The 20,523-nt window shown below is 55.3% G+C and overlaps 1 protein-coding gene across 1 annotated transcript in view; it reads right to left on the bottom strand.

Annotated features, from left to right (window-relative positions):
- The window catches only part of AGBL2 (AGBL carboxypeptidase 2), a 45,658-nt gene that overhangs the window by 15,114 nt on the left and 10,021 nt on the right, over window positions 1-20,523 (bottom strand). The window contains exons 7-16 of the mRNA XM_077819802.1: window positions 18,598-19,377; window positions 15,898-16,057; window positions 14,605-14,731; window positions 8,615-8,715; window positions 5,824-5,954; window positions 5,036-5,102; window positions 4,154-4,258; window positions 3,640-3,723; window positions 2,304-2,379; window positions 358-417 (exon numbers count right to left, since the gene is read on the bottom strand). Coding sequence (XP_077675928.1) covers window positions 358-417; window positions 2,304-2,379; window positions 3,640-3,723; window positions 4,154-4,258; window positions 5,036-5,102; window positions 5,824-5,954; window positions 8,615-8,715; window positions 14,605-14,731; window positions 15,898-16,057; window positions 18,598-19,377 — 1,691 coding nt within the window. The remainder of the gene's footprint in view (window positions 1-357; window positions 418-2,303; window positions 2,380-3,639; window positions 3,724-4,153; window positions 4,259-5,035; window positions 5,103-5,823; window positions 5,955-8,614; window positions 8,716-14,604; window positions 14,732-15,897; window positions 16,058-18,597; window positions 19,378-20,523) is intronic.

The following is a 20,523-nucleotide window of genomic DNA, read 5'->3' on the forward strand; positions in this document are numbered from 1 at the left end:
GCATCCCCACTCCCAGCCCAGAACCAGCACCCAAACTCTGTCCCAGAACCTGAACCCCTCACCACCACCTGCACACCCACCCCCTGCCCTAGCCCGGAGCCTGCACCCAGCACCCAAACTCCGTCCCAGAGCCTGCACCCCAGATTCCCTCCCCCACCCAAACTCCCTCCCAGAGCGCAACCTCTCACCCCTTCTGCACCCCAATCCCCTGCCCCAGCCCAACCTGCACCCCAGACCTCCTCCCCCCACCCAAACTCCCTCCCAGAGCCTTAGGCAGGTGGGGGGCGGAGTTTGGGGGGGCGGGTTCTGGGCACCACCAACATTTCTACAAACCTGCCGCCCCTGCATGTCACCTACCAATGCCAGGGCACTCCCTACAGACGTGCTCGGTGTGGGGTCTTGGCGGTCCGCAGCAGACTGGGGATGAAGGGCAGATTCCATGAACAACTGCTTCAATCAGAAATCTCACTCCTTTTTAGTTCTGGGGCGGAAAGCCCTGCAGATCTTTTACCTTTCCATCTGGTGCATCTCTCCCAGACACAAGTTGTGGGGGTCACTCGCTGGCATAGGCTTGCTGCAGGTTCCGCAGGGTTTAAAGCCTTGGGCTCGCGGCATGTCCCGGAGTCTGAGGAAACCCCGCTCCCAAAACTCACTATAGACAATATATACACTAACAACTAAGACTAACTACAACTAAACTAGGATAAGCTAACTATATGAAAGAACACTAAGGGAAGCACTTGCAAACCAACCGATCGCAGTTCCAACGATTGTCACTGGCGGTAAAAAGGAACTGAGGAGGAGCTGGTCGTCAGGGTCATAGAATCATAGAATATCAGGGTTGGAAGAGACATCAGGAGGTCATCTAGTCCAACCCCCTGCTTAAAGCAGGACCAAACCCAACTAAATTATCCCAGCCAGGGCTTTATAAAGCCGAGCCTTGAAAACCTCTAAGGAGGCAGGTCCGATGGTAGTGGGTTATGGCTGGTCCGATGGTAGTGGGTTATCAGAAATTATTACTGTTAGTTTAACTAACCTTTTTGAGGGGAGGGATAGCTCAGTGGTTTGAGCATTGGCCTGCTAAGCCCAGGGTTGGGAGTTCAATCCTTGAGGGGGCCATTTAGGGATCTGGGGCAAAAATTGGGGATTGGCCCTGCTTTGAGCAGGGGGTTGGACTAGATGACCTCCTGAGGTCCCTTCCAACCCTGATATTCTATGATTCTATGAGGGAGATTCCGCCACCTACCTAGGTAACCCATCCAGTGCTTCATGACCCTCCTAGTGAAATAGTGTTTCCTAATATCCAACCCAGATCTCCCCCACTGCAACTTGAGACCACTGCTCCTTGTTCTGTCATCTGCCACCACTGAGAACAGCCGAGCTCCATCCTCCTTGGAACCCCCTTCAGGTAGTTGAAGGCTGCTATCAAAACCCCCCTCGCTCTTCTCTTCTCCAGACTAAATAACCCCAGTTCCCTCAGCCTCTCCTCATAAGTCATGTGCCCCAGCCCCCTAATCATTTTTGTTGCCCTCCGCTGGACTCTCTCCAACCTGTCCACAAATATATTTGTGAGTCATATATTGAATGCCACGAAGGTGCCACTCCGGGGGCTCCACAGCCAACCCAATGGGAGCTGCTAAGGGAAACTTTCCGACAACTGTGCATGTGGCATGCACACCCCTGATTGGAACTGACGTGAACAAGCACTCGAAGAAGAACTGGAGTTCCTACAGTGACTGGAAAACCCCTTCCATTGGCATAGGCTGCATCTACACGAGGGGGCTATGCCAATATAGTCTGCACAGTGTAGACATACCCTGGGATCTTAAGGTCTCCAGCAGGCATCTGGTGCCCTCCAAGACAATGGGAGTTGGATCAGGGGACTGGATGGAATGACCCTGGAGCTGGGCACTGCATCTCAGCCCGGGCAAGGTAGCTACATTTTATCTTACTCCTGCTCTCAGGGCTTGGTTGCTATGGAGGGCAAACCAGCGTTTGAAGCTTTTTGGGGCTGTGAAGAACACTATTTTGGAGCATCTATAGCTAAGGAGCAGGTTGGGCAATTCATTTCCAGTGTGGCAGAGAAATTCGGCCTCTGCCCCAGAACTAGTCTCCCAATTCTGAGCCTGCAACTCCTTTGGTTTGTGGGTTTTAGGTGGAGTGACAAAACTGAGTTTATAATGGAAACTTGGTAGCAGCTTTAATTATGGACCAGCTCATGTTACTCCCTAATTACACACACCCATGTACACACACACCCTTTCTAGCACACGACGTGTGCCAAGACCACTTTGCACCCAGACCTGGTAGCTTCTCCTGGCGGGCATTAGGTTTTCTCCTCTGCAGATTTGAAATGAGGCCAGCTTCTGGAGTCCTGCCCTGTGTGGGGAAACATGGACACTGTAAGTCTCTCTCCACGCCTCCTGCCACGGCTCCGGCTCGGCGGCTCCGGCTCGGGAAACAAGGCATGGGCCTGTGCACACGGCAGCCATGTCACTGCTTGTAGTGAAGCTGCTTGGGCCACACCTGGAAGGGCTCTGCCTTTCCCACGCGACGCAGATGGCCAGGTTTCCAGAGAGCTCAGGGCCGGCACACACCAGAGTATGCAGCTCTTCTGAAAGTCCAGCCCCATTTTCTAGCAAGAATGGGGTGCTCTGACAGCTGCTTTCTGGCCAGTGTAAAATCCCCATCTGCCATGAGAATCTAGCGGGTAAGTTGGCTCTTGCCCTGGGCCTCCCACCTGATCCCCGTGGACTTTACTGTATGAGCTGGAACACACCGATTCTGTAGGAGCGATTCTCCTTCAGTAGCGCCCTGATCTGCAGTGCCGCAGGTCTGCTCCAGCCCTTTAGCTATGCACAGGAGACCTGTCGTGCTGTGGGGGGCACATACTCCTCCCTCTGCCCACCCTATCAGAATGGAAATAGGGACCCTGCAGTGACGGGAGTTGGGAAGGAGCTGCTCTACCTCTGCGCCCCGCTCATTCACCATGGCCCCTGGCACTGGGGTCAAACTTGCTACCTCAGCCGCGGCTGGAGGCCTCAGCCCTCACCGTGCTGGGAGCTGTACAAACATGGGGTCCCAGAGCAGACCTAACAGGTTATTGAGACAAACAAGCAGGTTGCATGGGGGAGTCGGGGTTATGGCAGCGGATGCCCGGCTCTCAGACAGGCAGGGCACAGGCAGTTGGCGAAGGGACGTTAAAGGAAGAAGGAGCAAAAATTGAACCACCCTGCACCAGATCTGTGTGCGTGGGGTGGCGGGCAGCAGAGAATAATTAAGAGAGTGTCAGTGTTTTTTCAGTGTGTGTGTGTGTGTGTCTGCTTCCTCCTGCTGGCATGGATGAGCCTTCTGCTGCCCCGCCCCTGCTGCCAGGGAAGAGCCCTACGTGTGTATGTCCATCCCCGCTGCGAGAGTGTTACAGTGTCTCGAACCCGGAGCCCTTTCAGACTCCATCCTCTGCCAGGGGTCAGGGAGACAGACGATCTCCAACGCCCCCAACTTGGAGTTGCAGGCGCAGACCCCATTGCAGTCCCCGGGAGCCCAGCTCCAGCAGCACCCTCTGGCCCTGGCTATGCAGTGGGGCCAAGCAGATGGTACTGTGGCTGTGAGCGGAGGGAGAGGGGAACTGCACTGCACCTGTTTGCCAGAGCTGTCCTTCACCGCACTGACAGGCTGGTGGGTCCGGCAGATGGGGCTCCCCAACCTTCTCTCCCCAGCCACCTGCAAGGAGACCCAGAGGGGTATTTCCGAAAGAAAGCAAAGCAACCCTCTCCTCCCACACACCCTCCGCCAGCTGCTGGCAGAGCGAGCACTAGCCAGGGCGCTCCCCCAAGGGAGGAACTACACGCACTGGGAAGGGCCCCAGGGCACGGAGCCCACCAGTGTGGCCGGGCGTGAGTCACTCTGCGACGTGTGTATGTGGCCAAGGCCTCAGTCTCCCTGCTGGCTGCTTCTCCCTCCCTGCAGGGCAGGAAGCTGAACAAGGGCACATGCAGAAATGCACCCACAATACCCTTCAACCAGCCAGAGAGCTACCCAAGGCCGGCCCGTCATGGAGGACTCATCCATTGGGAGGCCTTTGCAGGCCCCTGCCTCGCTGTCCCAGGGAGGAGGCAGCTCCGTGGTGTGCCCCATCTGGCGTGCGCCTTACCAAGGTCTTGTCTTGGCACGTCAGCCCCTGGATCGAGGCGTACTTCTGATGCAGCTCGTTCCTCTCCTTCCTTGTCCGCAGCCGCTTCTTCTTCTTCTGTTGGAACTGGTGGGGTGAGCAAGGACCCCGCGCTCAGCACAGCTCCACCAGGGGACAGCCCTGCTCCCCCGGAAACACACCGTTCCCCACCACCCACAGCCCTCGATCGAGCCAAAGAAACCCACGTCGAGGCCAAGGCATGGTAACACGTCACCTGCAAAACTGGCCCCCATCTGGCCCATCCCGCTACCCTCGTCTGCAGGAGGCCTGGCCCTGGGGTGTGCAGCTCGCTGACGGTGCTTCAGCAACATACACCCCTCCAGAATTCGCCAACAGCAGCAGACTCCAGCCCTGACGGACCCAGCCCCAGCCCTCCCTGGGCTGCTCCCACTGCGGCAATAGCTGGGACCAGCTCAGCCCCGGGCGCTGCAGCTGGTTTCCTAACACCCAAAGCTCTCACTGCGGAGGGTGAAGGGTGAGTCGGGCAGCCCGGGTTGCCAGTGAATCAGGGAGCCCAGCCAGACTATGCTGCCCCGCCATTTCCAGCGTGCTGCAAACATTTGTATTCACACCCCACGTGCTCCTGGCCCCCTCCCATGAGAAAGCGTCACCCTGTCTGCCTCCAGCCGCCACGCAGCCCCTAAGCAGCCCCTTCCTAGAATGGCAGGTGGGCAGCTGAGGAGCCGGGAGCTAGCAGGAGAATGGCCACCCCATGTGGAGTGTAACGGCCTCACTTCCGGGGGCTGGGCATGGGGCATCGCACAGGGGTCTATGAGCCCTCATTCACATTGCCCCCTGGGTGCTGCCCATAGTTACATCCCTCCGCAGCCGTGTGGCTCTCACCTTCTCTGCCATGCTGAGTAAATGAGCAGGTAGGCCGTCGGACTGCGAGCTGTTGGAGCCGCTGGTGCTGCGCCAGGCAAAGAGAGCCCCTTAGCTGTTTGCACAGATTCCTGGCTGCCAAGGCCACAAGGGCCCATTCGGACCACCCTGCAGAAAAGACAGGCCCCCCCAGCCATCCCTGCTGCCAGCCCAGAACCCCCAGCTGAGCCCCCAGCCACCCCGATCCAGTCTGGATTTACGGATGTCAAGTGGCGGAGACTTGCCCAGGCCAGCTGTTCCAATGGTCATTCCCCTCCCTGCTGAACCCAGCCCCTTCTCTCTCCTCTGGACTTGTCACTTCAGCTCCCAGCCGCTGGATCTCACTCTGCCAGTGTCTGTGGCGTTCAGAGCCCCCTGCTAGCAGAAATCTCCTCCCTGCCGTGAGCCAGAAGGCTCCTGCTGAACTCACACTGCCTGGCAGGTCCCGAGTGCTGGGCGCAGCCAAGGCCCGGGGCTTTAGGGACAGAATGAGCTGGGGGCAGCTGTCGCTTGGGGGTTCTCCAACGCGGGCCAGGAGCACAGTCCCGCAGCTCTGGGGTCTCTAGGCTCAGAGAAGTGGGTTTCATGGGGCCAGCCAGCCTTCCCCCAGTCAGGCACAGCACACCCTCTGCCAGGAGTGCAAAGGGCTCAGCCCACCCTCCTCCCTCCAAGGCTCCTCCGGAGATGGACCTGGCCAGCCGTGGACCAGGTGTCCCTGGGGCAGCAGAGCTCAGGAGGGTTCTCCTTGGAGGGTGACAGGGCGGCGGTACCTGGACTCAATGTCTGACAGGGAGATGTCGCTCCAGGCACCGTCTGAGTCCTGCCCACGGCCCAGATCCTTGAGCTTTTGATGGATTTGATGCTGCAGCAGCTCCTGGAGCTCGGACAGACACTGCAGGAACTGAGAGTAGAGAGGCAAGAGCTCACACACACCTCCAATGGAAGGAGTTTCACTTTTGGGAGCACTCCATGAGTCTCTGCTTGGCCAAACCCATCCCCTGCAGCACACACAGTCTAAAGGGAAGGAGCAATTAAGCCCCTTTATGGAGAGAGACAAATACAATAGAAGCTACTGCCCAAGGCACTCAGCGACATGGCAGAGTTAAACTGTGTGGTCTGAGGGCAACCCAGGGCTGGCTGCGAACACATGGGCTAGGGGATGGCATGGCAAGCTGTGTGTAAGAGAAAGAAAAGCCACAGACAGCAAGACAAGCAGTCGAGAGAATGGCCCTGGTAGGAAGCAGAGACACAGCTCTTTGGGCACAGACCTGGGGGATTTCTGAGCAAGAACACTGCCTGCTGCTGTTTGTTCCTTCTGTGCTCAGTGGAACAGAACTCTGCTTGCATACTTTTCAGCTGAACGGGATTAAACCTAGAATATCCCCGACTCGAAGTATCCGTTTTTCCTCCTAACAGAAACAAACCTGCAAGGCCCTGAGTACTGACAAACTGCTTGGGCCAGAGGGGGCAACTCCCACGTGCAGTGACTCTGGAACATGGCAGCCAGGGCTCAGACCCTTGGATGAGCTGACAAAGATTCCATGACTGGGATGTCCAGTACAGAGAGTCATAGAATCATAGAATCATAGAATAACAGAGTTGGAAGGGACCTCTGGAGGCCATCTAGTCCAACCCCCTGCCCAGAGCAGGACCAATCCCAACTAAATCATCCCAGCCAGGGCTTTGTCAAGCCTGACCTTAAAAACTTCTAAGGAAGGGGATTCCACCACCTCCCTAGGTAATGCAGTCCAGTGCTTCACCACCCTCCTGGTGAAAAAGTTTTTTCCTAATATCCAACCTAAATCTCCCCCACTGCAACTTGAGACCATTACTCCTTGTCCTGTCATCTGCTATCACTGAGAATAGTCTAGATCCATCCTCTTTGGATCCACCTTTCAGGTAGTTAAAAGCAGCTATCAAATCCCCCCTCATTCTTCTCTTCCATAGACTAAACAATCCCAGTTCCCTCAGCCTCTCCTCATAAGCCATGTGTTCCAGTCCCCTAATCATTTTTGTTGCCCTCCGCTGGACTGACATCCTTCTTGTAGTGTGGGGCCCAAAACTGGACACAGTACTCCAGATGAGGCCTCACCAATGTCGAATAGAGGGGAACGATCACGTCCCTCGATCTGCTGGCTATGCCCCTACTTATACACCCCAAAATGCCATTGGCCTTCTTGGCAACAAGGGCACGCTGTTGAGTCAACAACACAGAGATCCTTGGCAGGGGCTGGCAAGTGACCAGGGCACTGCAGGAAGAGTGCTAGCATCCCTGGAATGCAGAGTAATTCCAGAGTGCACAAAGGAACACAGTAATTGCAAACACATATGTTAAGGTGCCATCTCTGCTGAGTCCCTATGCCCCTGGTGTGCCCACGGCTAGTATAATACTGCTCCTCTGCCTGCCTCCCTACACCCTGGTGTGCCCATGGCTGGTATAACACAGCTCCTCCACCTCTATCCCTACACCCCTGGTGTGCCCACGGCTGGTATAACACTGCTCCTACCCCTGCGTCCCTACCCCCTCTGGTGTGCCCATGGCTGGTATAACACTGCTCCTCCCTCTGCGTCCCTATGCCCCTGGTGTGCACACACCTGGTATAACCCTGCTCCTCTGCCTGGCTCCCTATGCCCCTGGTGTGCCCACACCTGGTATAACCCTGCTCCTCTGCCTGGGTCCCTATGCCCCTGGTGTGCCCACACCTGGTATAACCCTGCTCCTCTGCCTGGCTCCCTATGCCCCTGGTGTGCCCACAGCTGGCATAACACTGCTCCTCCGCTGGCATCCCTATCCCCCAGTGTGCCCACGCATGGTATAACACTGTTCCTCCCCTGCGTCCCTACACCCCTGGTGTGGCCACAGCTAGTGTAGGTCTTAGTATCTCCATGTGTCCCTCAGTCTGCACTGTGCCTGGACCTAATGTCTGACACTCCCTCTGCCCCGCTTGCCTTTTCTCAGTGTGTTCCCACCCCGGTCTGTGTTCTCCCATGCCCTGAGCACATCCCCAGGCTTGCAGCAAGCCCAGAGCTGGGGCAACTGTGGAGCCTAGCACTCATCACTACAGTCACAAGATGCCCAGGGTGGACCCCTCCATGTATGTTTGTGTGGCTCAGCCTGCAGGCACAAGGCAGGGAAGAGGCTGGTAGCTCTGGAAAGCTGAGGAGGGGTTGGGGCTTCGGCAGGCTCCTAGGCTGGGTGACTGAGATGCCAGGGAGGTGGCTGAGATGAGGGTCGGAGCCCAGGGAGGAGCAGCGGGACCGGTGGGTGTAAATTCCCTGGGCGCAGCACTCACGCCTTTCGACACCGTTTCCCACTGATGAGAAACTTGGAATCCAGCGAGTGCTTGGACCCACAGACAGCAGCCCAGGGCTTAATTTGTAATGAAAGAGGTGCTGGGGCTATGAACTGCCAGGCCCAGAGGTGCCGGGGCTATGAACTGCCAGGTTCGGAGGTGCCAGGGCTCAGCCCTGGCACAAATTAGCCCCGAGCAGCCCCTGTTCACTCCCACCCCTGTCCCACCCCTAGACCCTGCAGCAGGGCTGCGTGGAGCCAGCTCTCACCTTGGTGCGGTCGGGGTCACAGAAATCTAGCAACGTGTCGCAAATGTGATAGCCCAGAGATTTGAGATCCTCTGAGGTGAAGTGGGAGTCGCTCTTCCTGCCTGAAAGAGGGGCAGAGACACAGGGTGAGGGCCCTGGATTCACAGTACACCAGTCTGGTCCTGGCACCCGCCTTTCCACCCCACCACATTCTTGGGGTTTGCCCAGCAGAGGGCACACACAGCAGCACAACCCACGTTCCCCAAGCTGCTCTCCCTGCTATTGGGGCCCTTTGGCTCCATGGCACTTTAGATCTCAATGCAGCCATGTGACAAAGTGGGGATTTTCTGTGTTTTGTATGAATACAGTGTGTGCCTCAGTTTCCCCTCTATGCTGCATGGTTAACTAGGGGTGGGAAAAGGCAGTTGACTCTCGGGCAGGCTATGAGAAAGGTGTGGCTGGTAGTTGCTGTCTCAGGTTTGGGGCCCAGGCCATTGGAGAGTCCATGGAGGCAATGGCAAATGGCAGGACATTTGGTACTTAGCAACGACAATGGATGGCCCAGTCCCCCACAGGCAGCCAGCCGTGTGTGACCAGCTGGTTAACAAAGGACTGAGGAGGGGCCAGGTTGGGAATTGGGACACAGGGGCACATAGGGACAGAAGGGGAGCCAAGGGGGTCATGCCGTGTGGCTGGGGCTCTGGGGATCCAGAATGGACCAAGCCATAACTTTCTTTTCTCTGTGCTAACCAAGGACTTGCCATGCCTTGGTCCAGATGCTACTGACCCTGCTGCTTTTACAGCCGTGGCTGAGCCACAGCACATGCTAAGCTGGGGGGTGTCCTGCTCCCTCGGGTGCCCAGCTCAGGCGAACTCGCTGAAGGGAGCTTGCGGCGTGAAATGAGTGCTTGAGGCTTAGAGCTTCAGTCCTGGGAGGCGGTAACAGAGTAAGACCTGAAGGGGGTCTGGCGCCCTGAAGGGGTCCTCCCAAACTGTCCCAGAGCTGCTCCAGAGCACTGGACCCGTGGCTCCATGCCATGCAGCAAGGCCGACGGGGCACTGAAAGGGTAGGGCTGTCCTGAGCAATGTGCCTAGCTGGCACCATGCAGCACTGGGATTTAGCTCTGCCTTCAGGCCACTGTTTGCTGCCAGACCTCTCCCCTGCTGTCTGCATGCAACTCAGCCCCCGCACTCACCTCCTGCTCCCACTTCTTGGGGCCACACAGCCCTAGAGCCTCAGGGCTTGTCTATGCATGCAGCAATGCGCACTATGGGCTGTGGATGCCGAGGTGCCCTGAAGTGTTGGGCACAAGTAGGGTCCACACCAGTCAGTGAGTGCACGAGTGGGGTTGGGAATTCACACCCACATGCGCCCTGCTGCACCATGTAGACAAGCCCCTAGACTCCAAGGCCAGAAGGGACCATTGTGATCATCTCATCTGACCTCCTGTATAGCACAGACCAGAGAACCGCCCCGAAATAACTCCTGGTTGAACCAGAGCAGAGCTTTTAGAAACACATCCAGTCTGGATCTGAAAATTCCCTGGGGTGGAGAATCCACCAGGACCCTTGGGAAGCTGTCTCATTGGTTAATTACATTGTTGAAAATGTGCCCCTTATTTCAGTTGGAATTAGTCTCGCTTCAACTGCCAGCCATTGAAACATCCAGCCTCCTTCTCTCCACATCCCTTCTCTCCCTCCTCGGTGCTGTCACCTTCCTCACCGCCTGCACCCCCTCCCCACAACCCCACTGCTGACCTGCACCCTTCGGCTCCCCCCACCTGCCCCCAACTCTGGGCAGGATCTCGCCAGCTCTCCGAGTGAAGATGGACACACCCTGCTGAGGCCTGCCCCTGCCCCTCCTCCATCTCCTTGCTCATTGGCACAGAGGCTTCTCCATCCCTAGCCCCACTGCCCCCTTGATCCCATCCCCTCCCCCGCTAACTTCCCTGTGCCCCACTTTCATCCCTCCCCGCATCCTCCCCTCCCAGCTCAAGCACACTGCTCCCCCAGGCTCAGAAAGCCAGCCCTCGCCTCTCAGCCCTACAACCCTCTTCTCCCACTACCCCCTGGACCCCCCACTAGCCCTCTCCACTCCGCTCCCAGCAGTCTCTGGGCTGCTGCAGCCCCATCTCCCTTCGTCTCCAAGGCATTTCCCCTGGTGCCTCCCCACCTTGCCCCGCCTTGCGTTCCAGGCTCTGCCCTCCCCAGTTCTCCTCCCACCTCTCTGGCTGCCCCACCTGGAGCGAGCAGAGGGGCCGGGCCTCCCTCCAGTGCCAAGGGGGTTAATTCCCTGGGGAGGCGCAGCTGAGCCCGCCCCAACCGCCCGAAGGAAGTGTAGGGGGGTGGAAGAATAAGAGCAGCCGGGCCCTGCCTGCAGTGTTGCAGCGGATGGGAAGGAGGCAGACAGTGATTCAGGGAGCCGAGCAGAGCCCAGCCCAGCCCAGCCCAGCCCGAGGAGGCTGGAGGAAGGGCCGACCGGCTGTAAGCCACAGAGTGACACATTGCTCTGGTCGTGCACAAGGTAGCAACCGCTTGTTTCCCCACTGACCCTGTGGGCCCCGGGCTAGGACCCTGTGCAGCAGCGTGGACCTGGGGTCCCCAGTCTCGGGGGCTGGCCAGGCGCAAAACCTTAGGCCGGGACGCCTAACCAGTGACTGGCTCGTTGCTCAGCCCGCATCCCTGCTCCAGCCAGGAGGAGCCCGTTTCAGTGCTCAGCCCCCACACCCCAAGAGGCCAGAGTCCTAGTGTGTTTGGGGTGCCCCCAACCAGGGACCGGGGATTCCCGCCGACTGGCAGTGTGTGCTGGGTCCGCTAGTGGAGACCAGTCCAGAAGGGCTCACTGGGCTGATGCGTAGCCGCAGGTCAGGCCGCCTGACGAATTTCTGGCTGGCCTGCTGACTCCTTCTTGTCCCCAGAAGGGGGCGCCCTTACCCCAAGAGGGAGGAACCCTACAACTTGATGGAGAACACAGACCTTACACACATCCCCCCCCCCACCCCGAGTCGAGGGGACAAGCTAAGGGTGAACTACAACGCTCCCCATGGAAATGGGATTGAAGGAAGGAGTACCCAACCATGACATGGTGGATATGGAGATGCTGATAAGGTGGCTCACAGAGAGCCAGCAGCAGCAGCTTCTTCAGCAGCTGGGCAGTCAGCAACAACAATTAATCCGAGAGTTGGGGGCCCAGCACCAAGAGCAGCAGCAGCAGTGTTTGCAGCAGCTTGCTGCTCCGCTCCCGATCCTTGCAGGCCCCAGTTCTGATGGAGAAGCGACCCCAACCAGCTCTGTGGTGCCCTTTCACCTAGCTAAGATGGGGCCCAGTGATGATCCAGAGGCCTTTCTGGTCACATTCGAGCGGGTTGCCTCAGCACCTAAGTGGCCCCCTGAGCAATGGGCCACCCTTTTGGCTCCATACCTAACGGGTCCAGCTCAGGCTGTGTACTGCAGGCTCTCGGTGGTTGATGCCCAAGACTATGGGTGCCTGAAAAGTGCCATCCTCGATGCCCTCGACATCACGCCTGAGACCTTCCGGCAACGACTGAGGGGAAGGACATATCCACCAGGGGCCAGACCAAGGATGGTGGCTTAGCAGCTACAGGATGCATGCTGGAGGTGGCTACAGCCCAAGCAGCGTAAAGGAGCTGAGGTTGCTGAGCAGGTGGTTCTTGAGCAACTTGTACACATCCTTCCATCCCAAGGAAGGTCATGGATCCTTTGCTATCAGCCAGCAACACTGAACGAGGCTCTCTTCCTTATGGAAAATTTTTTGGCTGCTGAGATCCCTGTCGGCCTTGGGCTTCCACACCGGCAACCTCACTAACAAAAGAGGAGAGGCTGTGAAGTCAGGGAAACAGGCCTGGCCTTGACCCAAAACGCCCTGATGGAAGAGACATCACCAATAATCAGCGGTCGTCCAAGGCATCTAGGAGAGCCCCCAGCCATAGTGGGGAAATCCCAAATCCCAGGCAAGTTGACCCACTTGACAAAATCCAAGAACAGGCCCAGACACTCTGAAATTGGCCCATGTTTCACCTGTGGCCATTTCAGCCATCTCTGCCGTGAATGTCCAAGGGCAGGTAGCTTTGGGCAGGTCTGGATCGGCAAAGCTCAAGCCCAAAAACAACCCTCTGGTAAGCTGATGATCCCAGTGGAAGTTGATGGGGTATGGGTTTCTGCACTCGTAGACTCAGGGTGTGGGCAGACACTCATCCGCCAGGACCTCATTAAGACTCCAGGCCTGCCAGAGGGGATGATTCACGTTCAGTGCATTCATGGCGATGTGAAGCCCTATCACAGTGACTTGGGCACTGTGATGGTGAATGGTGAGACTAGAACCCTGAGTGTAGGCCTGGCTTCAAAACTAGCATACCCCATTATCCTGGGCCATGACAGGAGGGGATTTGCGAAGGTCCTACACGCTGCAAGTCCTGAGTCCAACTGTCCGGAGTCAGCCATTGAACGAGACCTCCTTGAAGGGGAAGGGGAGACACCCACTGACCCTGGCACCAGCAGTGGGGAACACCAAGATAGTGAGCTTGACACCCTGGATGAGGAGGCTACCCCCAGGCAACCCAGCAGTGAAGAGATGTGGAATTTGGGGGCCAGCTTTGCCCAAGATCAATGGGAAGACCCCACACTCAGTCAAACCTACAAACAGGTAACCAGCATCAACGGGGAAAGTCATGGAACCTCACCGGGCAGGAAAGTACCCCCAGTTTGAGTTGATGGGTGACCACCTGTACATATTGACCATGAACCACAGACCCAAGAAATCTGGGCTCAGTTGGTGGTGTCATCCTGTGACTCACCTGTGATGTCCCTGCCACAGGACATCTGGGCCATGAGAAAACAATGGCCCAAGTTCTGGCCCACTTTTTCTGGCTGGGGGTGCACCAAGAAGTTAGAGACTTCTGTAATTCCTGTCCAGAGTGCCAGCTCGCCACCCAGCAAGGAGTACCAAAGGCCTGCCTCGTCCCACTCCCATTAATGGGGAACCCCCTTTGAGAGGGTTGCCATGACTTGGTGGGCACCCCTCACAAAAAGCATCACCAAGTTCAAGTACATCTTGGTGGTCCTGCACTACGCCACCTGATTCCCGGAGGCAATTTCCCCTCAAGAACACTAAAATGCAAACCATCACCTTGGAGTTGCTCAAGATCGTTGTCTGAGTAGGCCTTCCTGGGGAAATCTTGACAGACCAGGCAAAGAACTTTACATTATAGCTGCTCCACCAGGTCTGCGATTTACTAGGGAGTTAAAAAACTTGGGCCCTCTGGCTATCCTCTGCAGACTGACGGCTTAGCGGAGTGCTTCACAGGACCCTCAAGGCTATCTTGTGTAAATTTTCCCCAAAGGAGCTCTGCTTTTGGGACCAACTCATCCCGCCACTACTACTTGCTATCTGGGAGGATCCCCGGTCATCAACACAGTTCTCCCCCTTTGAACTATTGTAGCAGCTGCGGGGACTTCTGGACCTCATGCAGGAGAGTGGGGAACAGGTACTATCCCCATAGCAGGGCCTCCTACAGTATGTCTTGGAGCAAGAAGGGGCCCTAGTGAGGGAAAATCCATGCAGCGTGCAGAAGGCCCAGGAGCAGACATACAACAAGGGAGCCCATAGAGAACTTTCTAACCCAGCGAGAGGGTCCTGCTCCTGCTTGCCTCAGTGGAATCAAATCTACTGGCACAGCGGCAGGGGCCCTCTGAGATTATCTGCTGGGTAGGGCCAGTCACCTATAAAATCTAGCAGCCCAACAGCAAAAGAAACAGCAAGTCTATCATGTAAATCTCCTCAAGCTGTGGAGGGAGCAAGAGGGGCTGTAGGCTGGTACCACCCCAGAGGCGCTGGTGGTGCCAGCCCAACTGAGCTCTGTCCCAGCTTGATGAGGGGAATCAGGCAGAACTCCTGAAGGGCAGGGGACAGCCTTGTTTCAGCAAAACTCTTATTTCCCAGCGCCCCAGCTTCCTCCCAGCCCAGCTACATGTTAGGATAGTGCTGCCCTTACCCAGAGTTGAGCCGCTGAAGGTGGACTCCATGGTGTAGCTGTTGGGGATTCCCATCCTCCACATCACAATCCGTCCCGTCCCTTCTTTACTCTTCTGGACCTTAAACTTACAGCTGTGGAAAGAAAACTACAATGCCCCGAGTGGGTCAGCGCGGATGTGGGGCAGAAAGAGATCCTGGCTCTACCCCAAGGTGGGATTGCTCCTGACAGACAACCCCTTTTCCAGGGTCCCCATGTCCCAACTGGGGGGCTTTCCTCATTTCCCTTGGGGACACTATTCCACAGTCAACAGCCCCCTCAGCATTAGGAAGCTTTTCCTGATACTCAGCCCACTCATTCCTTACATAGCCCCATCCTGTTTCTCCTAATTCCCGTGCCTTTTGGCCACCCAACACTAGCAGGCTGGCCTAGCGACACGGCATTAAGATTTACTGTAACTACCCTGCCAGCACTAGCCTCTTAGCACAACTTTGTCCCTAGCCTCATTCTTGGAAACTGCTGAATAATTTTTGCTGAAACAATCCAAAAATTTCCACCCAAGACAGAAAGCTGCTAGGACAAGTTCCTGCCCCAACGGCTAAAACCCAGAAAAATTATACCCAGCTGAAAACCAGGGCTTGGAATGGGACGGGTTGGGGAACCTCCCCTTAGCGTATGTTGCAAACACACTTCCTACAGAAACACTAGGGAGAGGATCCTACCCCTACAAAGCCAAGGGGAGCTTTGCCACTGATGTCAGTGGGGCCAGGGCATTCTGTGTTGCAAAGAGAACAAGTCTAAAGGTAGGAGATGCCAGATTGAAGGTTGCCTGTGCACCCTTCACCCCACTGCCAGTGCAGATTCAGTCCCTGGCTGTACATACAGTGGTAACGGGTGGATTGCGTACTGCTTTCTCCACAGGGGCCCTGGCCCTAGGTCCCTTCAGCCCTGAATCACCCTTGTGCTCTTGGGGAGCCTGCGCTCTACACTATAGGGACAGCTCTGTGTGCCCCAGAACAGCACCAAAGCCTTCCCGGCTCTGTGATGTGATATTTTTTTTTAAATTCCCCCCACGCACCCCCGACCCCCCAACAGTTGGCACATGAGCAGCTGGCTCCAAGAGACTCCAGGCAAAACTGGGACTCCTATGCGGAGATGCCCAGGCCTCGCAGCCAGGCCCCCACCCAGCCCATGGTGGCCATGAGGAGGCTCCAAGAGCAGAGACGATCCTTCTCCTCCGGGCTGGATGCATGCAGAGAAGGGCTGTGGGGAACTCCTTCCCTTCCTGTGGGCTGCTCCCGCTCCCACACCCACCTTGTCAGGGGCGTTCTTGCTGAGCATGAGTGGGAAGATGCGCTCATGGAGCCACTGGGAAGGAGCGCTCTTGTTGTTGCAGCCGTACATGAAGACATTGTTCTTGCGGCTGTGCCCATGGAAGTCACAGTACAGCAGAACCTCCCGCTCCTCCAGGACTCTGCACAAAGGAAGAAATCCCGAGCCAATTACACACGTGTACAGATGCATGTATGTAACCATCTGTGGCCCACAGGTGGTATCACAGACTCCTCAATTCAGGAGGAAATTAACACTCCATCCCCAATGCCGCAGAGAGCCACATAAAATCTGTCCCAGAGGGATGATGCTTCTCAGACCTGGGCTCTGCCCAGAGACAGATTATTCTGGCAAAGTTTGTACAGAGCCAGTTTTGAGCTGCAAAAAGGTGCAGATGGGAGAGTTCTGCTTCAGAAGTCATTCAGGGTATGTCTACACTGCACTTAGACACCCGTGACTGGCTTGTTCCAGCTCACTCAGGCTCACAGGGCTTGGGCTAAGGGGCTGCTTAATTGCAGCATAGACATTATATAGTGCATACTAATGAATCTCAAGTAGAGACTCACATTGATAGACAGTTGCAAACTACCTGCCCCAACTATTGCAGCAGCAGCTACCTCATTGTATGAAGCTGATGTAGTGGCCCCTTGCTATAATTTATCCTGCATAAGAAACATTAATCCTGTTCTTCAGGTTAGAAATAACAGATGCTAAAAGCCAATAAACTGAAAATCAAAGCCTGCTTTATATCTGTTAAATCCTGCTTGTTTTAGAGAACCCTAGTTGATTCAGGAAACACCTGCTAAATTCCATCGTTTGGGGCTGTGGTTACAAAGACGTATTTCATTTTTTGAAGTAAATTAGTGAAGGTGATACTTGTACGGGGATCTGTTAATAAAACCAAATGAATGGGTGCAAAAGGGAACATAACACCTGACTGTGAATTCAGGGCTAAAGGGAAATTTTAGCAGTTATCACATTTGATGCAAAAGTGAAGTGGTATCATTTGAGAATCATCACAGAATAACTGGGGAGCGGAAGAGAGAAGCTTCTGGGTTAGAGGGGACCCTGGGACACACAATAATTAATAATAAAACCTAGCTTTTATCCAGCACTTTTCATCAGTAAATTTCAAAGCGCTTTGCAGAGCAGGTCAGTCTCATTATCCCCATTGTCCCAGGTGGGGAAACTGAGGCACAGAGAGGGGACGTGCCGTGCCGAAGGTCACCCACCAGGCCAGTGGCAGAGCCAGAAATAGACCCCAGATCTCCCGAATCTCAGACGAGTGCTCTAGCTGCGAGGCAGCACTGCCTCTGTAAAAGTAGAATTCAGTTGAAAATTGGCAGACCTGCCTAGCAGCACTACTGACATCCATGACAGTTTACACCAGCAGACCACCTGGCCCCTGAGCTCTCACACAGCTGAGCAGCCATGGGTAGGTTTTCTACAGTTGCACATTATAAAATTTCTATTATTCATTTTTTTTTTAAATGAGGGAACCCAAAAAATTTTAAATTCAAAGAACATTACTAAGGCTTCAAAGTCAAGTGGAGAACAGTTAGGAAATGCCAGAATTAAACCTGCCTGTGCAACCTTAACTCTGGCCCCCTTGTGCATCTATAATTACCTGATCGCATGCTGTTTTTTCCACAGGACTCCTGCCTCATTCAGTGCACAGGACAGACTGCATTCAGGTCTGTGCAGCGAACGAGGCTGTTGTCTGTAGCACCCTACCCCATTTGCTGCAGATGTAGGAGTGTGTGTCCGGAACGAGGCACGGGACTGCAGGAAGAAAATGGAGAATCCAGCTCCTTTGCAAGATTCTCCCTGGATGGGCAAGCCACTTTCACCAACATGTCTGCCGGTGACCATTAATTGCGTGTTCTCCATTTTATGGTTGTCTGGACAGGGACACCTCAGGGCTCGTTTTTGAGAGAGCTGAGCACTTGCACTGCAACAGGGTGTCATAGGGAGCTGTGGGGGCTCAGCACTTCTGACAAATCAGCCTCAAGAGAGCTCAAGTTTGGCACCCAAACCTAACCACCAGTTTTGCCCATATTGGCCGTCATCTCTGTGTGCCTCGGTTTCCCCATTTGTAGAATGAGGATCACAATACCACTCACCAGAGAGATGTGAAGGTAAATACATTACAGTTTGCAACGCCCAGTGATGAGCATCACAGAACACGGATATGCAAGGGCAACCTTAGTAGTGTGCCCCTTTGTGAGTTTGCATTTTTGATCACCTTAATTGAGGCATTTCCTTGTTTGAGACTGAATGACTTTGCAGCATTAATAATTGTCTCTTAACTTGGATGGTTATGTATGCGCTCTCTCTCTCTCTCTCTCTCTCTCTCTCTCTCTGTATATATATTTATAATAATCTCTCACTCTTACCTTGCACTTTCCATCCGTAAATCTCAAAGCATTTTACAAAGGGGGTCATTCTCCCCATTTTACAGAGGGAAGAACTGAGGCACAGAGCGAGGAAATGACTTTGCCCAAGGATATTCAGCAGGCTAGCGACAGAACCAGGAATAGAGCCCCACTCTCAAGTCCCAGTCCAGTGCTCTACCACTAGGCCACACTGCCTCTAATCAACAGTGTTCTCTTTACCGTGCTACGTTATGGTGCCCTAGCAGCTCTGTGCTACACACCGAGGTCAATGAGCCCTGCTCCTCACCTCTGGATCATGCTCCGGGTGTGCCAGATGCAGGGGAAGGACTCCTTCAGGATGGTCTGATAGTTGCGGTTGAGATCTCTCCCGGCCAGCGAGCAGCGGTAGTTCCCCACAATCACCCCATCTGGATTGAGCATGGGCACCACCTTAAATATGAAGAGCTCACGGAGGAGCTGGGCGTCGGGGGAGTCGCTCAGGATGAAGTCCAGGAAACCCCTCATCACCCATGAGCCGTTGGTCTCCCCAGGGTGCACCCTGGCGCTCAGCACCACAGCCTTCTTGGCAGCAGTGGCAGCGGGGTTTGGGGATGGGCTGGTGATGGTGAGAAGGTAGACGGTGTTGCCAGCCAGACTGCTGCACAGGACCCGCAGCTTGCAGTACTGGGAGCGGACCGGGTCGCTGACCACTGCCAGCAGGTAGCGCTGCAGGTCCGAGAAGGTGTAGGGGTAAAAGTGGGCAAAGTAGCAGGTGTCATGGTCATGGGGGAAGCATGCCGTCCACGTGAGACAATACATCGCCTGTCCCTCCTCGGAGCTGCACCGATAGTACCGGATGTTGCCCCCCTCTCTCCGCCAGCCCACGCCATGTGTCTGCGCATCCCTCTGAGAGTACAGGAGTGGCTTCATCCCCATGCTGTAAAGGCTCTTGGGCTTCATCAGGTTGACAATGGAGAAGCGATAGGTGATGCCTTTCCTGGTGTTCCTGACCTGGAAGTAGAACCACTGGGTGTGCTTGTTGGTGTACAGGTCCATGCGCAGCGTCAACTCGTACTCGTACGGGCCTCTGCAAGGAGGAAAGAGAAAATGACACCTGGAGCAGTTTCTCCCTGTACACACATCTGTGTGAAGGACAGGAAAGGCCACAGGCAGACCTGCTCCGTGCACATCAGCAGCCGGGCTATTGGGCTCTGCTGGAGGGGTGTTAGATACTTTGATTCAAACAGCATTCCCTAGTTACACCTGTGGTGTTGTGAAAACGGAGTTAAAATGATAAGCTACCACTCTAAATTTCAGGGAGTTTCCTGGCCCTGCTTGCAAGCTAGGGGATTACTATAGGGAAGTGTGCAATCTGGTATTTCAGCAGAGATCCAGCCTAGAGTAAGGAGGGATGAGTTGGACCTCTCTGCCTTAGAGAGCAGCCTGCTTTGTCTCACTCTGCTTTTGTGTGGTACCTTTCTGGATTCTAAGCAATAAAGTCATGTTACGTTGCAACTGTCCAGCAAGAGGATTGAGGTTTCTATCTAACTTCTCTTTGTGTAGGCTATGAACAAAGACCGAGATTTCCCCTATCTCTCAACAGCGTGCTGCCCTGTGCTAGGGAATAGGTCTTTGTTCCTAGCATTCATTACATGCAATGATATGCAAAAAGCTTAGTTAAAAGGATATTCTTTAAATGGCAACTCCAGCTCTAGATCATTAGGAAATACCAGCTTCACACATGTCCGAGCAATCTGACCTCTGCCCCCTTGTGTGTCCGTATTATGGTACAGCCTGTAAAGACATGAGCACCTCCTATTTTCCGCACAGGATGACCCATCTCAGTCAGTGCATAGGATGGCTCCTAAGCTTCCCTTCCCATAGACCCTGGTGCACAGGACACGGGGGCAGAGGTATTGGGACCGTTGCTGGCTGGCACAAAGTAGAGCAACTCCCAGGCAGTTCTAAACTGGGCCGGGACAGAGAATCCTCCTTCCCCGCTCATGGGGACTGTGGGGAAGGGGAGCCTCTAGGCTCAGACCTGGCCCGTCAAGCCCAGTTCCTGTTCCCCCAGCCTGGCAGAGGGGCTGGTGATGGAGCAGCCAAATCTCCTCCCCGGTGATGCAGCAGGCAACCATTGGGGGAGCTGCAGCAGAGAAGGGACAGCTACAGCTCAGTGCGCTCGCAAAGCTGGGGGAGGCAGCGCCCGCTCCCTAGGACGGGGCTGATCCAA

Source organism: Eretmochelys imbricata, chromosome 6, assembly GCF_965152235.1.
Source record: "Eretmochelys imbricata isolate rEreImb1 chromosome 6, rEreImb1.hap1, whole genome shotgun sequence".
NCBI classification, from domain to species: domain Eukaryota; kingdom Metazoa; phylum Chordata; order Testudines; family Cheloniidae; genus Eretmochelys; species Eretmochelys imbricata.